At 43.7% G+C, this 21,794-nt stretch overlaps 1 protein-coding gene across 1 annotated transcript; it reads right to left on the reverse strand.

Moving 5' to 3' along the window:
* Nucleotides 1-1,958: 1,958 nt before the first annotated feature.
* On the reverse strand, nt 1,959-20,227 carry LOC108795064 (cholesterol 24-hydroxylase-like). The gene is made up of 13 exons (XM_018566245.1): nt 19,990-20,227; nt 18,553-18,630; nt 17,028-17,109; nt 16,301-16,371; nt 11,355-11,441; nt 9,982-10,120; nt 8,219-8,329; nt 8,012-8,093; nt 7,686-7,748; nt 6,405-6,477; nt 6,029-6,113; nt 4,698-4,808; nt 1,959-2,126 (listed from the first exon to the last, which is right to left on the reverse strand). The coding sequence occupies exons 1-13, from the start codon at nt 20,118-20,120 to the stop codon at nt 1,959-1,961; spliced, it is 1,281 nt and encodes a 426-aa protein (XP_018421747.1). The 5' UTR covers nt 20,121-20,227.
* Between the last annotated feature and the right edge of the window lie 1,567 nt (nt 20,228-21,794).

Raw genomic sequence — 21,794 nt, forward strand, 5'->3', positions numbered from 1 at the left:
ATAAAATCAAAACCATCTGGGACCTTTTAACATCATTTCTTACATCAGGAAACTATCCAAGAACCCTTGACTGAATGAAACGGACTGCCCGGTGAAGCAATCTAGCACCCGTAAATACAACATATTCGAGACTTTACGCACTGTTTGGTCGATTCTTCCTCCATGTGTGATTATTACTCGTCAGGGTGATATTACTTTCCATGACTCACCGGCCCACTATTTAAGTCTCTGAGCTTCTAAGATTTACCTTCAATCAAGCTTTTCACTCCGAGTAACGCCAGCTCTGCATTGAGAGCAAAGGTTACATTTGTGACATTTGACTGGCTACACTATCAGCCTGAGAGATCCCAATCTTTTCAGATCTACTGAAAAGGTACAAATGCAATAGAATGAAGGTCCCCGGGTACAAGAAGTGAAATCCTCCGAGTCTTATTCAGATTATAACTAAAGTCGGAGCGCTGTCTCCTCAAATACTCTGAGGACCATCCGGCATTATTCAATACATGAATCAGCTTGTCCAAAGAGTGCATGTTTGTGTTTTATGAGTGAACGGGTTGTTGCAATAACCATTTTTTTAGATGGATTATGGGTGTCGGTTGAAGTGGTGCATTTAGTCTGTCCAAGGAATTTTTTATAATCAATACATTTATAAATTTTGTACTATATTTTGACTCTCCGACCCTCTTTACTAGCTGCACTTTGAGTTAACCCCTTTCGGTTTTTCTCACTTCTCTGTTTATGTCTTGTAAAAGCAGCTGGGGGTTGTCTCCTTTGAGAGTCACTGATGAATGAATACACTCTAATTAATTCTGGGTTTGGTACTCTGGGTAAAACGCTTTCTTTTCACTTACTCATACACATTAACCTTCTGAGTTGAATGACATGGGGCATCATTCAGTCTGGAAGACTGAGGACATCTAGTGGCAAAAAGGCATTACTGACCCCAGTTGCCATATCATGGACCATGACAGATTATTGTATTGCAAAGGCTTTTCTTCATCTGTATTTATCTATACATACTAAATGAGGGTATGTACGTAGGCTGCGGTTTAATGCAGGGCCTATGAATAGTTCTTGCACAAGATCCTTTAGAGATTTGGTACATTACGGAGCGCCAGGTATATTACTCACGGCAATAATAAAGCTGAGCTACAGGCAGATATACAGGGCCATCCCTAAATTATTCACCACCTGATGTGGCCAGGATAAGGGGAATCAATCAAGCTGTCAAGTGTGGAGGGGATGTAGGCTGAGCTGTCAGCCGGGCGGGAGGTGCTGGGCGACTGAGCTATCAACCTGGTGGCAGGTGGCTGAGCTGTCAGCCGGGGGTAAGGGTGGTGTGCTGTTAGTCGGCCCTGTTGCTGCCCCCCACTCCACACACACACACACACCTGCCCCCCCAATGAGATGCAGCCCGAGGCTACCGCCTCATTATGGGGATGCCCCTGCAGATATAAAAGGCACAAATATAATGCAACCCTGTAATCACTAGTACATTCTTAATTATGTTTTAAATGCAAACAGTGTAAGTCCCTAAATTTGACCTGGTATCAGCCTCTTGCAGTTCCTGTGCTGCAGAGATGGAGTGGGAGCGGAAGAAGCAGTACAACCAGCCAATAGGTTCATTTGCTGACAAGAAACATGCTGATTGGATGAGAAAGCAGAGCGAAGAGTTAATCACTGTTTTGGTTCTTCTTACACTTCCAGTCACTGGGGCACATCACGGACAGCCTGGGCTCAGGAAGAGAGTAAAATGATGCCCCGAACTTGAGTTTGGGAACTTGGGACTTGGGAGAACTTGGGAGACAAAGAACTTCAATCATCTATAGCTGTCTATGCATTTTTAGTTTAAAGTGCCTACGTTTTTCTCTATATTATCTCATAGTACATAGACATTTACATACTATTGTTGTATGAGTTAGTTTTGATATAGTCATGACATAAAAAAGTATAAAAGTCTATTTATTTGTGGTTCCAGAGATTGTTCGGGTCCTCAGTCTACATATTGCCCCGCCCATGGGCCGCAGAGAGCCTGTGTCATAAATCTTGAAGCTTTGTCCTTCTACCAACTCAAACTCGAATCTCTGCAGGAGCTTGGCCATTACCACCTTCGCCTCCATCTGTACAGAGACACAGGTAATCAGTTTCAATGTTCACTTCACCCAACAGTAACATTGTAATTACAAATAATTCTTCTCATATATCATAAATGTTCCAGTAAGGAGATCTCCACGCTGTAGTTCCTGAGCCTGTTGCTGTTCACATTGGAGGTTTAGGTTTTCCTGTGACCCTTTGTTTGCTCCATCTCCATATTATAAAAGAAATGTAAACATTCAGCAGGGGAATGGGAGACCCTTATAATGGCCTCATCAGGTGCACAGATCTCAATAGCTTAAACATGGACATCTCACCTATAGAGTCTGCAAAATATATAAGAATTTTTCAGATGGATTAAAGCTGCGATGCTCAACTGGTGGGCCGTGGCCCAGAAGTGGCTCGCCACCTCGTGTTCATTTTTCCCTCTCACGTTCGGCAAAGTTGCAACTTTCTTTTAAAATCATGGCAGGGCGTCATGAAGAACTCTCATGGAGCTCAAACGAGAGTTCCAGATCTTTCCACCCAAACATGCATTGCACGGGGATTACACCATATGAATTACATCCAACACAGTACAGGGGGATGAACCCATAATTGGCTCCTTTTGACTCTCCGACTCGTATGCAGTGGCGTCATGCGGGGGGTGCGGCCCACACCTGGGTGACACCATTGGAGGGGTGACACCAAAATGACTGACAGTCATTTTGGTGTCAGCCCCTCTAAAAAAGTCAGGCACTTGGTCATGGACCAAGAGCCCGACAGTATCAGGAGAGAATAAAAATGGTAAAATCCGCGCTTGTGGGTGAGTACAGTTTAGAAGCTGCTGCGCTATGGACCCAGGGGTCAAACTAATAAAGTGCTAAATGTGCAGCGCTAAAAATATTACTAAGTGATACAGTGTAATCAATAAGAATATTGAGAATAATAATAATTAAGAATGATAAAGTGCAAATCATCAAATGAACATATAAAATATAAACATATAAACCCAATATGTGGTAGGCTGTATATGGCCTCAGTGTAGACAATTAAATCACTCCTATGTGACTAGAATGGTGATAACTTCAAAAAAAGTGCAAAACTTCAGTTCTCTTTTATGCTTTTATAAACCCCTGACGGACGGGACATTGCTGAGAGAGAAACCAATGGATGTGGACCCTTTGATCTAATCACACTGCTTTACTTTCACAACAGTGGGGTGAGTGCGCACCCCAGAGGGGAAATTTCCTTGGAAAACGTACACAGTGGTGTGGGAAGAACCTTTTTTGCAAAGATTTTTTTGATTTTCAAATGCACCTTGAATTCATCACCTTTTCGCACTTGGATTTATGTTAGATGATTTATGTTAGATGGTTTATGGTAGATGGTTTACCATCTGGGACTGATTTAACATCGATTATGCTATTATTATTTTAGCTGATACACAGCTATCTGAAGTTTTTTATAATTATTGCACTTTATCAAAGTTTTTTACAACTAAAGTTTTATAACTGTTGCACTTTTTTGAAGTTTGCACTTTTTTTGAAGTTATCACCATTCTAGTCACATAGGAGTGATTTAATTGTCTACACTGAGGCCATATAGAGCCTACCACATATTGGGTTTATATGTTTATATTTTATATGTTCATTTGATGATTTGCACTTTATCATTCTTAATTATTATTATTCTCAATATTCTTATTGATTACACTGTATCACTTAGTAATATTTTTAGCGCTGCATATTTAGCACTTTATTAGTATCAGGAGAGAGGAGGGGACCAGGCAGCATACCTCATTCCACCGGGTGAACGTCCTCTCTCTGCCGGGGTCCATCACCAAGATGGCCAACGGTAGGCATCAATTAGATAGCGATGACATCATGGCGGGGTGTCACACGTTCCCTGCTCCTGGGTGACACCAGGCCTCGGGACGCCCCTGCTCATATGTATGGATCTGAGATAGGGACCTTGGATTGGAAGCTCCTTGAGGGCAGGGACTGATGTATATGTGCACTGTATAAAGCGCTGCGTAAATTGTCAGCGCTATATAAATACCAGTAATAAAATAAATAAACCCAAGGCTCCAACAGGCAAACAGGGCCGTGGAAGAGTGATAGGGAAAGTAAATATTCGTGGCTGAGGGGTGGTGGGCCATAAAGACAACTTGTCACTTTGCCCTGGGCAAACTGACAAGTTTATTTTCAAATCATGGTAGGGCCTGGCAAAGACCTCTCAGGGAACTCATATAAGAGTTCTTCATCTTTCAACCCAAACATGCAATGCAAAAGGTAAACTTTGACAAAGAGGCGTAAGTGAAGTATTGTAATACTCCTTTACAGCACAGTTTGCTCTTCACTATCTCTATGTGAAGGGAAGTGCTGATGTCACTGTTAATTTTACTAGATAATATCTGGGGTTGTAAAGGGATTATGTGCACACAAAGTGGAATTTAATCCCTCGTGGCTATTGAGAAATATATTTGGATTCATTTTTTTGGCATTTTTGTGCTTTTACCTGCAAGTGTTTCAGTAGGTGACAGGGTCTCTTTAAGTGAATTCAGTACCTTATGTAGACTGTAATTGGGTCAGTGGGTGTGGTGACGGTTTTTTGGATCTTACCATCAGGGATGTTTTAGCGGGAATTCTCACACCCCCTATAACAGTTTCTTCTTCTAGGGCACGTGATGTGCCGGGAGCAGGAGGGTACATTCTTAAGCTTTCCTTCAAGACCTAAAAAAAGATGGTGTGTTGTTATAACTGTTTACTAATTGCAAAACAAACCTGTTACTCCTACAGAGATTCTGATCTGTCCTGTGTCCTGTGCACACTTCCTGTGTTATCAAAAGGAGACCTCCTACTTATCTAGGACTACAGAATGATTAGTGGAAGTGGTTGAGTAGTTTAGAAAAGGACAACTGGTAGGGCTGACACCATGCAGTCCCAACAAGGCTGTATGTTGTCAGCCTGCACCAAGGCTTAATGTGATATTTAAGTCAAAATGTTTTAAGATATTCCAATGGAGCCACCCTTATGTGTGTATTAGTTAGCTGTGTGTGTCTCCACAAACACACAGGTAAAACAAGCTGGTTCTCTTTTTGTGAAGATGAGGAAGGGCAGAGATGCTGGAAACTGTCTTCAGTACTGATTTCAATTGAATAAAATAGATAAAGCATGTAGGGAGTGCCTCACTTACTGGAATTGTGGATTATATATTGGAGTGGGTAATGAACACCGGCATAGAGATGTTTGAGGACATTTGCAACTCAACTATCTGGTTGTATATATATATTAGCGATGCACCGATATATATATATATATATATATATTAGTGATGCACCAATACTGGTTTTTCGGTACTGAGTACGAGTACCGTTATTTTTTTTTTTGGTACTCGCCTATACTGAATACCGATACCGGCTTCCCGAGGTACCGTGGGCCCTGCTTATCAGGAAGCCGGGTGGTGGGTCATGCAATTCCTGGGAAGCTGGTGTACTATCGAAAGAACACTGGCTTCACGATCCCTCGCCAAACTGCGAGGCAGCCTGGCTTCCTGACCAATCAGGAAGTTGGGCGGCACGTCATGCAACAAGTGAAGCTGGCTTTCTAGCCAATCAGGAAGCCGGGAGGTGGGTCATGATGTGCCACCCGGCTTTCTGATTGGTCAGGAAGCCAGGGCTATCTAGCAACAAGGGAAGCTGGCTTCCGAGCTAATTAGGAAGCTGGGAGGCGGGTTATGACGTGCCGCCTGGCTTCCTGGTTGGCCAGAAAGCCGGCTCCGTGCTCACTCGCGGCACTGCCTCTGAACAGAAGTTCTGGTATTGGGGTATGTATTGGATCATTTGGGCGAGTACAAGTACTCGCCCAAATACTCGGTATCGGCATCAGATTATGTCCCTTCAAAGGGTTTAGTTTTAAAGATAGAGGGACTTGTAAACGATTATTTTATCTACCTGAGACAGATATTGCAGCTTTCCAAGATCGTCGTAGTCAAGGTCTCTTTTGGAACCCAGAACTTCATCCACTTCGTCCTGGGCCCTGGAAGGTAAACAGAGTTTGTTGTTTAATATGATTAATATGAGACCGATGTGCTGTGAGTTGTGTCTGTTTAAACTGCAAAAGGTTTTAGAAGTTTTTTTTATACTAAAACATCTAAGTTGATATTAAATAGTTAATATACAGAATCTAGTTTGATATAATACAGAAAAATGTTTTAACAATGAGGAATGAACATACATAAATGATACCCCATTACCCACAAGAACGGTTTGATTTGTTAAAGGATGATACATCTGTAGAGCCGTATGTTAATCTTATTATGTGTCTCACTTTTTCAGAATGTCGGGGTTCCGTGCCAATTCTATCACTGTGAATGATAACTGGTTGGCAGTTGTTTCTTGCCCTGAAAACGACACAGATCTGTTTAAAGAGACAGTATAAGCAAGCACAAGAGCTAGCAATCGCCAGGGTTAGATTACAAGAACCAGAGAAAGAAAGCGAAGCAAAACTGGAGCTTGCTAATGACAGCCAATCTGATAACTTGCTGAAGGTGAAAGATAAAATCTGAGTGGTTGTTGTAGGATATTGCTACACATTTACCTTAATTTGCATTGCTTCAGTGTTTGGAAGCCATGCCCAGGGCCTCACTAAACTTGCAGCACCAGCACCCTTTCTTAACCAATGACACCACCAAACTACTAGCTCACTCCCTTGTTATCTCTCACCTTGACTATTGCAACTCCACCCTTGTTGACCTACCTCTACATAGGCTATCCTCTCTTCAGTCTATCCGGAATGTTGCTCCCAGACTCATCCACCTTACCAACCACTCATTATCTGCCACTCCTCTCTGCCCATTCCTCAACTGGTTTCCACTCACCCAACAAACTAAATTCAACTAACAACATATTACTATCTATTTATACTAACAACGGCATACAAAGCCAACCCCAACTCTGCCGCAAGCTACATCACCAACCTTGTCTCAAATATCACCCAAACCATCCTCCTCACTCTCCCCCTAGACCTCTTGCTCTCTAGCTCCCTGTTCACATCGTCCCATGCTCTCCTCGAGAACTTCTCTAGAGAATCTCCAATCCTTTGGAACTCCCTAACCTAACGACTATCTCTTACTCTGTCCGGCTTTAGGCAATCCCTGAAAATTCATCTCTTCAGGGAAGCCTATCCTGCCTCAGAACCACAAACCTAAACTTTAATTTTCTCCATCAACTTATCCCCAGACACTTACTACCTTTTTGTATCACTTGCTCCTCTCCTTTTAGATTATAAGCTCTCACGAGCAGTGCTCTCCTAACCCTCTTGTGTTGATTTGTATTGTAGCTATACTGTGCCCCTTTATTTTGTAAACTGCTGAATTAATCCTGAATAATAATAATAATAATATCAGTTTTATATTAATCATTTTCCGGCCTCTCCTAAAAATGTTTCTATTGCATCAATATATATTTTTTTGTAGCACAGCAAAGAAAAGCTAATAATAATAATAATAATAATTTGGTGCTCCTAGGCCTATGTTTGTTGTGTCTTATTCTACATGCAGTTCTATCTGCTCATTTAAATTATTTTATGTTAATAGATTCGGTTACAAACCTGCGATGAAGAAAGTAACAAAATTATCCAGCAAACCTTCCATGTCACAACCACCTTCCTGGGCTGTGAAAAGAGGAAAGATAAAATGAGTCTTTCTTGGAAAAAAAAGAAAATACTTATCGCTAGATGTGTGATTAGCAACAAGATCGGAAACTCTGCCTTATTTTTTTCTAGGTATGGTCCCTATGTATGGTCTCTAGGTATGGTCTCTAGGTATGTTTTGTATCATGACCCGTGCAAGCAGTAAAGAACGAGCATAGGGGAAAGTTGTTCTAAATGAGCTTTATTGCTTTTGCATAGAATTGATCTCGTTACCTCTTCTATACATGAGATTTTTTTTAACTTACCTTCCCCTTTGAGGATCTGTGTGAGTATATCCACTGGAATGTCGTCTCCCTCTTCAATTGCCTTTAAATACATTCAGACAGATCATTCCCCTCACAGAGACTATGGGCTAAGGGCATCAATCTACAGTACTTATTATGGGCCCACATTCCAAGACAGATTGGAAAACATATCAATCAAGTCCTCACCCTGATAAAAGGGTTTCTCATTTCCACTAATCCTCTCATAGCCAGGGATATGGCCCGAGGAAACGGAGTCTGATCATCTTCAATGGAATTCAGGTCCATCCCAAAAGCTACCTAGAAAAAAATAAGACAATGAATTAAAGTGTATGTTGAAGCATTGCTACATTAACCCTAAACCTCCTCCCTCTGCCCCTCTAGAGCATGTCCCAGAAACAACTTTTCTTACGCCCTTTGAATCCATCACTAGGCTTGTAAATTGTTGCAAGGGAAGCTGCTGGGAGGTAATTTTCTACTGTTGTAAGCATGCCACCCATAACTACTTCTCCTAAGAGCCATTTCCCTACACACAGTGTGTGGGCAGGCTAGGGTTGCCACCTTTTCTTCAAGTGAAACCAGAACACTCTAGCGCTGCATGCAGCAATTATCAGGTGGTTATGCGGGCTCCCAGATGGGGTATGCGGGCTCTCAGATGGGCTATGCGGGCTCTCAGATGGGCTATGCGGGCTCTCAGGAGGCTGTAGAGGGTCTCAGGTGGGCTATGCAGGCTTTCAGGAGTGCTGTGCGGGCTGTGTGGTGTATCACCAGGGGTCCAGAGGCGGGCAGCATGGTGTTAGGAAGACAGAGATGTTTACAGGCACCTGCGGCTCACAGAAAGACTGCTGAGGTCCCCAGCAAGCACGGGACCTCAGGCAGCTGCATCTGGCAAAAAATTTAAAGTGCCAGCACTTAGAGTCTTGTGTCCGGGTGCCAGCTGGCCTGAAACTTAGACACAGGACTCAAAAACTGGACTGTCCGGGTGAATCCTGGACATGTGGCAACCCTAGGGCAGGCTCTTGGGTGTCAAGGCAGCAGCATTGTTTTGCTGGTAAAGAATCCAGCATGTGGAGGAAATGTGCACTTTTGGGGAGGAATAGACTACCTTCAGGCATACCTGTCCTCAGTGTATTCATTGCTATATATGTCCCAGGATGGAAGCTCTAGAGTCCACACAGAGGGGCCTGGGTGAAGAAGTGTGGTTTCCTCATATACTGCGCATATGCAAATGTCTGCAGCTAAAACCTCTGTTTTGGATGCAAATATGCAAATTGTAAATTTCTTTTTGCTGGCTAGGGGGTATGAGTGCTGGAAATGTTTACATTGTTTCATGAAATGCCCTTTACACCTTTAAAATGTTCGTAGGAAATTGATTGGAGCTGCTGCCATTTTTGTCTTGCTTACTGGATTTGGTGCGAGGATACACTGGAGGTCTTCAGTTGCCATTGAGCTGTGCTGGGATTCTGGTTTGTTCCTGCACCTTTAAAGGGGAATAGTCTTCCTCTAAGCATACCTGCCCTCATTGTATTCATCGCTATATATGTCCCAAGAAGGAAGCTCTGATAGAGAACACCACCTGGGATTCTGGTTTGTTACTGCACCTTTAAAGGGGAATAGTCTTCCTCTAAGCTTACCTGCCCTCAATGTATTCATCGCTATATATGTCCCAAGAAGGGAGCTCTGATAGAGAACACCACACTGCCACCTTACCAGTTGAGAGGCAGCATGATGTGCATTTTGAGCAGCATTTGCAATAAGGCCGCATCCGATGTCCTATGTGCAATCTGGGAGTTCAGTTCAGATGCTGAATGTCTGGATGTTGCAGATGCTGAGACAAATCTAATCAAAGTCCAGCCTTGAGGTGTCCAGATTGGGAGACCCCCATCTGCTGGTATTTGGGCAACCTTATCATTATCAGTAACAGAAAACCTCAATCTGCTCACTAGACGTACCTTTGAGATGACATCCAGAGTGACTCTGCACAGCATGTCGTGCATCCCAACCTCACTTTTTCCATTAGCCTTTTCCGCAAGCTTCTCCACTAAGTCCTCGGCTTTCTCATTGAAGGGCGCCATCAATCCAATCAGGTATCTGTATGATCAATACATTACAGGTAACGCGGCCACTGCTTATCTAAGGTCAAGCAAAACAACTGACAAACGCACTCAACAATTCGTCACCAGCCATACAGTAAGGTGCACACGAAATGGGCTTTGAACAGTAAAACAGTAGAAAGGCATCATGGCACACTCACAAACCAGCATGTAAAGCAACTTGTCTCACCACTAAGGTTAATGACAGAGGTTTGGATACACGTCTTCTGCAGAAAATGTGAAAGACGCACAGCCGCGCCACGGCACCTCTTATAGTGCGGTCCTAACTCTAAACTATGAGAGTCTCCATCTTGGAGCACATGGGGGCAGAAGATTTCAAATTGGGTGCAGGTTTGTCAGGAGGAAGCCCAACCTCCTTAAAGGCACAGGGACACACAAGGGATCCCGCACATCCCAATGGCAGCTGAGAACCCCCATGCGTCACTGCACCAAATCGGTCAAGCAAAACAAATGACAAACGCACTGTGCGCACTGTAGTAATGACAATCTACAAACAGATACTTCTAGATAATTGCCGGATATGTATTCTTTGCATTCCTTATTTCTCTTTTCTTCCCCAGCCTTCTGAAAGTGGCCATGTTAACTAAGGGAAAATTACTAGATCTCCCTTTACTTCCTGGAACTCAGGCACATGTGACTAGGACATGTGACCATGCACATCATCTCAGGGGAGGGACATGCCTTCCCCTGAGATCTCCTGAGATTACAGATGAGATTTCCCAGCAATGCTCTGCTGATGACAAGCCAATCCCAGTGTGCATTGCTTTGCCAAACTGAAGTCATTTTTGCCCTTTCAAAGCAGGAAGTGAATGCTCTGCGAGTGTAAGTATTTCATCATCACAGCATTTTACACCTGACATGTCTACGTTATTATTCATCATCATACATGGATTACATCATTTGTGCCAAAATGGACCAGGAAGTAGAGAAAAATAAATTGTAAGTAAAAAAAATAAATATGTTTAGCTAATGAATGTAAGATGAAACGGTCCACTTTAAGTGTAACTTAACCGCAGCAGAGAAAAATCAGGTCTCTTGAATAGCCAGACAGGGCTGTGCTGTGTGGTACAGCTGTGTAAACCTCTGAAATGGACGGACAAACATCAAAATCTATTGGCCAGTAAAGCTTGGCTGTTTGCATGGCTTCCACTTTAACAGCATTGTCTCCAATACCCTCTAAGTTCCTACATCTGATAAATATGTGTACTTACGTTCTACTAAACGCTGGATCCATAATTCTCCTCTGTTTGTGCCAGTGGTCATAATCCCGATCTGTCACTAAGCCTTTCCCCATGAACCTGGTATATGATAGAAAGAAGACACAATAATGTATTATAGCTAGAACATTCTTAATACAGTAAACTCTCTGTTATCCGGTATTCAACTAACCAGAACTCTCATCTAACCAGAAAAAAAATCCCCGGTGTACTCACTGTTCTGCTGATCTGCGGCATGTATTATCCTGGAAATGATCATGTGTCTATTTGTCTTAATTTGCATTGAATTAATGCATTTGGTATAGTATTGCGTATGGCATAGTATGGGGTACGGTATAGTATAGGGTATGGTATAGTATGGGGTATGGCATAGTATGGGGTGTGGTATAGTATGGGGTGTGGTATAGTATGGGGTGTGGTATAGTATGGGGTATGGCATAGTATGGGGTATGGCATAGTATGGGGTATGGTATAGTATGGGGTATGGTATAGTATGGGGTGTGGTATAGTATGGGGTATGACATGGTATGGTATAGTATAGTATGGGGTATGGCATAGTATGGGTTATGGTATAGTATGGGGTATGGCATAGTATGGGGTATGGCATAGTATGGGGTATGGTATAGTATGGGGTATGGCATAGTATGGGGTATGGTATAGTATGGGGTATGGCATAGTATGGGGTATGGGATAGTATGGGGTATGGTACAGTACGGGTTATGGCACAGTACGGGGTATGGCATGGTATGGTATAGTATAGTATGGGGTATGGTATAGTATGGGGTATGGCATAGTATGGGGTATGGGATAGTATGGGGTATGGCATAGTATGGGGTATGGGATAGTATGGGGTATGGCATAGTATGGGGTATGGGATAGTATGGGGTATGGCATAGTATGGGGTATGGGATAGTATGGGGTATGGCATAGTATGGGGTATGGGATAGTATGGGGTATGGCATAGTATGGGGTATGGGATAGTATGGGGTATGGCATAGTATGGGGTATGGGATAGTATGGGGTATGGCATAGTATGGGGTATGGGATAGTATGGGGTATGGCATAGTATGGGGTATGGGATAGTATGGGGTATGGCATAGTATGGGGTATGGGATAGTATGGGGTATGGCATAGTATGGGGTATGGGATAGTATGGGGTATGGCATAGTATGGGGTATGGGATAGTATGGGGTATGGCATAGTATGGGGTATGGGATAGTATGGGGTATGGCATAGTATGGGGTATGGGATAGTATGGGGTATGGCATAGTATGGGGTATGGGATAGTATGGGGTATGGCATAGTATGGGGTATGGGATAGTATGGGGTATGGCATAGTATGGGGTATGGGATAGTATGGGGTATGGCATAGTATGGGGTATGGGATAGTATGGGGTATGGCATAGTATGGGGTATGGGATAGTATGGGGTATGGCATAGTATGGGGTATGGGATAGTATGGGGTATGGCATAGTATGGGGTATGGGATAGTATGGGGTATGGCATAGTATGGGGTATGGGATAGTATGGGGTATGGCATAGTATGGGGTATGGGATAGTATGGGGTATGGCATAGTATGGGGTATGGGATAGTATGGGGTATGGCATAGTATGGGGTATGGGATAGTATGGGGTATGGCATAGTATGGGGTATGGGATAGTATGGGGTATGGCATAGTATGGGGTATGGGATAGTATGGGGTATGGCATAGTATGGGGTATGGGATAGTATGGGGTATGGCATAGTATGGGGTATGGGATAGTATGGGGTATGGCATAGTATGGGGTATGGGATAGTATGGGGTATGGCATAGTATGGGGTATGGGATAGTATGGGGTATGGCATAGTATGGGGTATGGGATAGTATGGGGTATGGCATAGTATGGGGTATGGGATAGTATGGGGTATGGCATAGTATGGGGTATGGGATAGTATGGGGTATGGCATAGTATGGGGTATGGGATAGTATGGGGTATGGCATAGTATGGGGTATGGGATAGTATGGGGTATGGCATAGTATGGGGTATGGGATAGTATGGGGTATGGCATAGTATGGGGTATGGGATAGTATGGGGTATGGCATAGTATGGGGTATGGGATAGTATGGGGTATGGCATAGTATGGGGTATGGGATAGTATGGGGTATGGCATAGTATGGGGTATGGGATAGTATGGGGTATGGCATAGTATGGGGTATGGGATAGTATGGGGTATGGCATAGTATGGGGTATGGGATAGTATGGGGTATGGCATAGTATGGGGTATGGGATAGTATGGGGTATGGCATAGTATGGGGTATGGGATAGTATGGGGTATGGCATAGTATGGGGTATGGGATAGTATGGGGTATGGCATAGTATGGGGTATGGGATAGTATGGGGTATGGCATAGTATGGGGTATGGGATAGTATGGGGTATGGCATAGTATGGGGTATGGTATAGTATGAGGTGTGTTATAGTATGGGGTATGGCATAGTATGGGGTATGGTATAGTATGGGGTATGGCATAGTATGGGGTACGGTATAGTATGGGGTATGGCATAGTATGGGGTACGGTATAGTATGGGGTATGGCATAGTATGGGGTACGGTATAGTATGGGGTATGGCATAGTATGGGGTACGGTATAGTATGGGGTATGGCATAGTATGGGGTACGGTATAGTATGGGGTATGGCATAGTATGGGGTACGGTATAGTATGGGGTATGGCATAGTATGGGGTACGGTATAGTATGGGGTATGGCATAGTATGGGGTACGGTATAGTATGGGGTATGGCATAGTATGGGGTACGGTATAGTATGGGGTATGGCATAGTATGGGGTACGGTATAGTATGGGGTATGGCATAGTATGGGGTACGGTATAGTATGGGGTATGGCATAGTATGGGGTACGGTATAGTATGGGGTATGGCATAGTATGGGGTACGGTATAGTATGGGGTATGGCATAGTATGGGGTACGGTATAGTATGGGGTATGGCATAGTATGGGGTACGGTATAGTATGGGGTATGGCATAGTATGGGGTACGGTATAGTATGGGGTATGGCATAGTATGGGGTACGGTATAGTATGGGGTATGGCATAGTATGGGGTACGGTATAGTATGGGGTATGGCATAGTATGGGGTACGGTATAGTATGGGGTATGGCATAGTATGGGGTACGGTATAGTATGGGGTATGGCATAGTATGGGGTACGGTATAGTATGGGGTATGGCATAGTATGGGGTACGGTATAGTATGGGGTATGGCATAGTATGGGGTACGGTATAGTATGGGGTATGGCATAGTATGGGGTACGGTATAGTATGGGGTATGGCATAGTATGGGGTACGGTATAGTATGGGGTATGGCATAGTATGGGGTACGGTATAGTATGGGGTATGGCATAGTATGGGGTACGGTATAGTATGGGGTATGGCATAGTATGGGGTACGGTATAGTATGGGGTATGGCATAGTATGGGGTACGGTATAGTATGGGGTATGGCATAGTATGGGGTACGGTATAGTATGGGGTATGGCATAGTATGGGGTACGGTATAGTATGGGGTATGGCATAGTATGGGGTACGGTATAGTATGGGGTATGGCATAGTATGGGGTACGGTATAGTATGGGGTATGGCATAGTATGGGGTACGGTATAGTATGGGGTATGGCATAGTATGGGGTACGGTATAGTATGGGGTATGGCATAGTATGGGGTACGGTATAGTATGGGGTATGGCATAGTATGGGGTACGGTATAGTATGGGGTATGGCATAGTATGGGGTACGGTATAGTATGGGGTATGGCATAGTATGGGGTACGGTATAGTATGGGGTATGGCATAGTATGGGGTACGGTATAGTATGGGGTATGGCATAGTATGGGGTACGGTATAGTATGGGGTATGGCATAGTATGGGGTACGGTATAGTATGGGGTATGGCATAGTATGGGGTACGGTATAGTATGGGGTATGGCATAGTATGGGGTACGGTATAGTATGGGGTATGGCATAGTATGGGGTACGGTATAGTATGGGGTATGGCATAGTATGGGGTACGGTATAGTATGGGGTATGGCATAGTATGGGGTACGGTATAGTATGGGGTATGGCATAGTATGGGGTACGGTATAGTATGGGGTATGGCATAGTATGGGGTACGGTATAGTATGGGGTATGGCATAGTATGGGGTACGGTATAGTATGGGGTATGGCATAGTATGGGGTACGGTATAGTATGGGGTATGGCATAGTATGGGGTACGGTATAGTATGGGGTATGGCATAGTATGGGGTACGGTATAGTATGGGGTATGGCATAGTATGGGGTACGGTATAGTATGGGGTATGGCATAGTATGGGGTACGGTATAGTATGGGGTATGGCATAGTATGGGGTACGGTATAGTATGGGGTATGGCATAGTATGGGGTACGGTATAGTATGGGGTATGGCATAGTATGGGGTACGGTATAGTATGGGGTATGGCATAGTATGGGGTACGGTATAGTATGGGGTATGGCATAGTATGGGGTACGGTATAGTATGGGGTATGGCATAGTATGGGGTACGGTATAGTATGGGGTATGGCATAGTATGGGGTACGGTATAGTATGGGGTATGGCATAGTATGGGGCATAGTATGGGGTATTGCATAGTATGGCATTAGTTAGACCTATTTTTAATAGTGACTCTCAAGCAACCAGAAACTACATTTATCCGAAATCTACTAATCCCCATGGATGCCTGATAACGGGGAGTTCACTGTATAACATTTGTATAACTAAAGGAAGCGATTGATTTGAGGCAGGTCGGCCATGTCGGTCTGCATTTTTTCCTTAGTACGGACATTCTCATGGAGACAAACAGACCATTAGGGATATCTGATCTTCTTCATTGCTCCCCTCCAACCCCATATGATTTTCATATCCTTGAAGATGTGGTACGTACCGAACGCCAAACATGTTAAACAGACGTTCGTAAAACCTGTCCTTTGTGTATTTTGGAGACATCAGAAATTCCTATGAAAAGGTATAAAAATAGAAATGAGAACATTGCTCCACCTTACATTGAGTTATAATGGCTGATGTGTACTGTAAATGGAACAGCGGCCATTCAGCCTAGAATTTCTATCAATGAGTACTAGGCGTTCTCTAATTGGTCGAGGGGCCTTGATGTTATATCCATACAGGTAGTAAATGGAAACATTTACAGAAGGGTGAAGAGTTTGGAGAAGTGAACAATCTAGGACAAGATAGCCGATATGGAAAACTTCTCCAACTCAGCTCACTTTCCAGTTCAGCGATGTTGTCCTTGATTGTTCCCTTCTCCGGCCTTCTCCAAACTCTTCACCCTTTTGTGAATAACCCTGTAAGATATCCATCTATCAGTGTTTTCACCCAAGGTACACACAAATTTCACTCAAGATCTCTGTACATTTTTCTACTTGAATCTTTTGTAAAAATGTGTGACTCTTGGGTGAAGGTTGTGTGACTCTTGGGTGAAAACACTGATAAATAGACCCCTCAGCTCATTAAAGGTCCAGGGATGTCACATAGATGGGGTCACACATGTTATATTTAACTGCATCTTATGATGAGATATCTTATGTTTGCACTAATGCTTCAAAGGGCTCATTGAAGGTCCAGGAAAGTTACAGAGATGGAGATGTTCTTACCTTCACTGCTTCTGGGCTGACAACCAGAACAAGCACCCTGTGTAAAAAATTAAGTCGTATGACCGGGCCGTACTTCTGGACCCTAAAAAGAAAGACAAAGTACGGAAACAGATACACTTATTGATCCTTGGAGTGTTTGGAACAACACCATATACACACCTTTTTGGGTCATTATTATTACTTTTTAAAAAGGCCCAGTCCAAATAATATTTACTTTATAAAGGGAGCCCGGTGGGCTCATTCACCTCCTGCCTTCTTATATAGCTAGGAGCATTGAACTGCATGATCTCCCTGCCATCATTCCCGCCTCTGTTCCTCTCTATCTGGGAGTTTTCTGAGGTCCAGTCTACATTTTTGCATTTATGCTCCTTCAGTTACATTGCCTTTAATATAAATAATAAAAGAATCCAGAAGGAAGGGTGGGAACCCCTCATACTAGGGACAAGTATGCAGACTGGACATGTTGGTAAGTCAATTGGCTCCTGTCTAAACTGGTCCTGTATATATCTGTATTAGGGGTCGATCGATTATCCAATCTACTGGTTATTATGGACGATATGCAGACATTTTAAAATAATCGGTACTGGGCTTAAATCGATATTACGGATAAGTGCCAAAAGGGATCCTCCACTGGCAGGCGCCCTGCCGCTGCAGGAGCAACCAGTGCCCCTAAGGACCCCATGCACATCCAGTGCCTCCATTGTGCCCCCACATCTAGTGCCTCCATGTCCCCCCGCACATCCAGTGCCTCCATTGTGCCCCCACACTTCCAGTGCCTCCAGTGTCCCCATGCACATCTAGTGCCTCTAGTGTAACCCCACATCTAGTGCCTCCATGTCCCCCCGCACATCCAGTGCCCTCATTGTGCCCCCACATCCAGTGCCTCTAGTGTAACCCCACACATCCAGTGCCTCCATTGTGCCCCCACACATCCAGTGCCTCCATTGTGCCCCCACACATCCAGTGCCTCCATTGTGCCCCCACATCCAGTGCCTCTAGTCCTGGCTATGTGTTAATTTGCCAGCACAAGATTCTGCAGCCGGATGTAAACAGAATATCTGATATTGGTTATCGGCCTAAAAGGTGGCCCATAATCAGTATCGGTTCTGAAAAAATGATATCGGCCGACCCCTAGTCTGTATGCATATGAGAGAGGGACCTTAGATTGTAAGCTCCTTGGGGACAGGGACTGATGTGAATGTGCACTATGTAAAATTGTCAGTACTTTTTTTCTGCATCCACCAAAAGCTGAGCCATCAGTGTTGTGTGGACTGACCCCTATTATATGATTATTTGCACTTTTCTCATAGACTCGCAGAACTCCACAATCAGTTTTTTTGCTTTTGATCCCCCTTCCCCCCCTCTCGCTGTACGGCTTGGGTAGGCACCCTCAGCACTCCAACTGCTGTAGACCTACAAGTTCCATGAAGCATTGCAAGAGGCGTGATAACATTTGTAGTTTCAACACAGCTGGAGTTCTGTGGTCACCTACCCCTGATATAAGTTAAATGATTGCAGAACTTACCACTCTAAAAACAAGTCATACATAAGCTCATTTTTCTTGATTAGCTTCAATGTTGTGGGAATATGTCCAAAGATGAAGCTGAAAGTGTAAATACATTTCTGTTAGTGAGACAGTAGAGTGTATTCTCTGTAAACAAATATTTTTGTTACAATTGCAGTGTTCACCTTAAAGGAGAACTATGAGGTAAGTGCTTTTCACTCATCCTCATAGTTCTAGCCGACCTGTGACAATGAGACTGTCACAGGTTGGCTCAGTAGATCGAGAAGTGAGCGAACACATACCGGCGTTCGCTTACCTCTCGATCCTGTCACGGCTGGATTCCCCGCTCCGATCCTTCAGTGCTGAGTGGAGGAACGGACGGGGGAGGGGGCGCGTACAGCTGGCTCTGCCTCTAGATAGGCAGAGCCAGCTGTCAGTCACGCAGCTGGGCGGATCCAGACATAATTGTCGGGATCCGTTTCAGCTGCGGCGTCTCGGCATACTGCGAGCTGTAGCTCGCGGTATACTGAGCTTAGGGTGACGGGAGGACACTAGTTTGTGTCCTCCCGTTACCTTTAGGAGAACTATGGGGAAAAGCGCTAACCCCATAGTTCTCCTTTAATGTGACACTAAGCCGCTCCAAGCTCACTCCCGGGATCGACTACAATCTCAATACAAATTAGTAAACTAAACGTGAGATTGTAGTCCATCACAGGAGCGAGCTTGGAGCGGTGACTACTTTAAAACACACACCTCGATCATGGGGAACAAAAGTAGCCACCCTCCAGAAGGAAGGACAGTGTCAGCACCAATTCAGAGATGATTGGAGGATCTACAGCCGAGTCATACATAAATAAGATACATTTTTGTTAATAGTTAAGGTAATTGAATGGATGTTTAAGATTTACCTCCTGAGTTTCGTGTCACTTTAGATGTAAACATTTAGTTTGCTTCAGCACTGTGATGTGACCATGTTTCATATTACACACTAAGGCTAAGTTCACACCTAGGCGAGACCTCACCGTGCGGCAATCATGCACGATTCCGCACAGATTGCCGCGTGGTCAGGAGTCACCAAGGTGTGAACCGATTGCGCTGTGGGCGCCATTATTTTCTAATGGCACCCCAGTCGCTCCGGTGGATCCAGCGGTTTCCCACCGCGATTCCGCCCCCGTGCTTCCAAACACTAAAACAGCCGCGCGTCGTGTATCGCAAAAAAAAAAGGTAAAAATTTACCATTTTTCTGTGATTGCCGCGCGGATGTCACCCCATTGAAATCAATGGGGCCACGTGGCAATCGCGTCCCGGGTGTCGTGCGGTGTTGTGCAGGTGTGAACCTAGCCTAAATATGGATGCAACATAGAACATGGTCCGAAAGGCACAAAAAAAGCCTTTATTTTTATGATTGTCTTCAGTTCATATGGTTAATGTAACTCGAATAATATAAGGTCCTCTTACCTGTCTCTGGGGGGGCCGGGAATGTGGTCATATTTCTCGTGCATGTAGAAGACATATCCGCAGAATAGGATAAAACAGAGTGCAACCAGGGCTAGAAGAAGAGCGAAAATCCAGAGAACAAGGGCCCACATTGTCACGGAGCCGCACGCAGACACCTTTGGGCTCACAGGAACACTTGTTAATACTAAATCAGCTGCTGAAAATAGGACAAAGGGCCGTCTTTAATTGCACAGCAACAAACTCGATTCCCCTGGATAGGCCCAACCTTTTTCAGACTGAGGCATCTACAATAACACAGGGTCAGTGCAGAGCATAGCACAGTATGCCAAACTGGTATTGCTTTACATTGTAATAGTATTCTTTGTACATTATCAGCATAACACATGCTTCAAACCCTGTGCTGCCTGCAAGGTTACAACGCAGAAGGCTGAGAAAGAAGCAGCTATGCAAATGTCGGCGAAGGCGGCTGTACATATCAGGGGCCCTTTAAGGGGTGACAGATTTCTGCTTTGAGCTGCATATAGCTTTTCTGGCGATCAGGAAAATAGATGCATAAAGGAGGGAGATTTGTTAGATGGAGTCGTGTAGTGGACATCTTGGGAAGGGGGAAGTAATAAAAACATTGTATCAACTTTGTCTTAACTGGATTACATTTTATATTAAACAAAAGACACTGCGCTATCTCTAATATTATAAAATCAGTGAGTCAATCATTGCATATAAAGTTCCACAACTTTATATGCAATGATTATTTGACTCACTGATGTAAAGAAAGTGAACACAAGGATTTCATCACATTTATTTTTGATCATATCAATTTTGGGAATATTTTTATATGGACTTATACAGGTGAAACTCGAATAATTAGAATAGTGCTGCAAAAGGGGCCCAAACCAAGTACTGAGTACATATGCATGCTTGTACTTTTCAGAGGTCCGATATTGTTCTATGTACAATCCTTGTTTTATTGATTGCATGTAATAATCTACTTTTTTGAGGTTGTGGATTTGGGGTTCTTGGGGTTTTCATGAGCTGTAAGCCATAATCATCACAATTATGACAAATCACGGCTTGAACTATCTTGCTTTGCATGTAATGAGTCTATCTCATATATTAGTTTCACCTTTTAAGTTGCATTAGTGAAATAAATGAACTTTGCACGATATTCTAATTATTCGAGTTTCACCTGTATATAAGTTGGAGTGGACGTTTTGTATAATTGTCACTAAGTATATGCACTTAGAGTTGTATAATATTAGAGATAGCGCAGTGTCTATTGTTTAATATATTGTGGGAGAAGTTTATATAGCTTCTCTCTATCTCTGCAGCTGTCAATAGGGTGTTATTGAGGAGTTTGGGGTAGAGCACTATAGCGCGGATAATCATTTGTTTTGCTGCTTAACTAGATTACAGACAATCAGCTATAACATTTTCATTTATTAAGCTGTGTGAAAAAAAAAATGAATATAGAAGATGATTGGTTGCTATGGGTGACTTCACCAATTGAGATAGAACTTGTCTCAGACACTTTTGGGTTGATTTATAAACATTATCTGTTAACGTTCATCCTGTGCGAATATCTGCAACCAATAAAGTAAAGTAGTCACCGCTCCAGGCTCACTTCTGTGATGGACTACAATCTCAAAACAAATTAGACTGTAGTCCATCCCGGGAGAGAGCTTGGAGCAGTGACTACTTTACAACACACACAGGGACCATGGGGAACATGAGTAGCCCCCCTCCAGAAGGAATGACAGTGTCAGCACCAATTCAGAGATGATTGGAGGCTCTACAGCCGAGTGATA

The sequence above is a fragment of the Nanorana parkeri genome, unplaced genomic scaffold (genome assembly GCF_000935625.1).
Source record: "Nanorana parkeri isolate BGI_ZX_2015 unplaced genomic scaffold, ASM93562v1 scaffold928, whole genome shotgun sequence".
NCBI lineage: Eukaryota > Metazoa > Chordata > Amphibia > Anura > Dicroglossidae > Nanorana > Nanorana parkeri.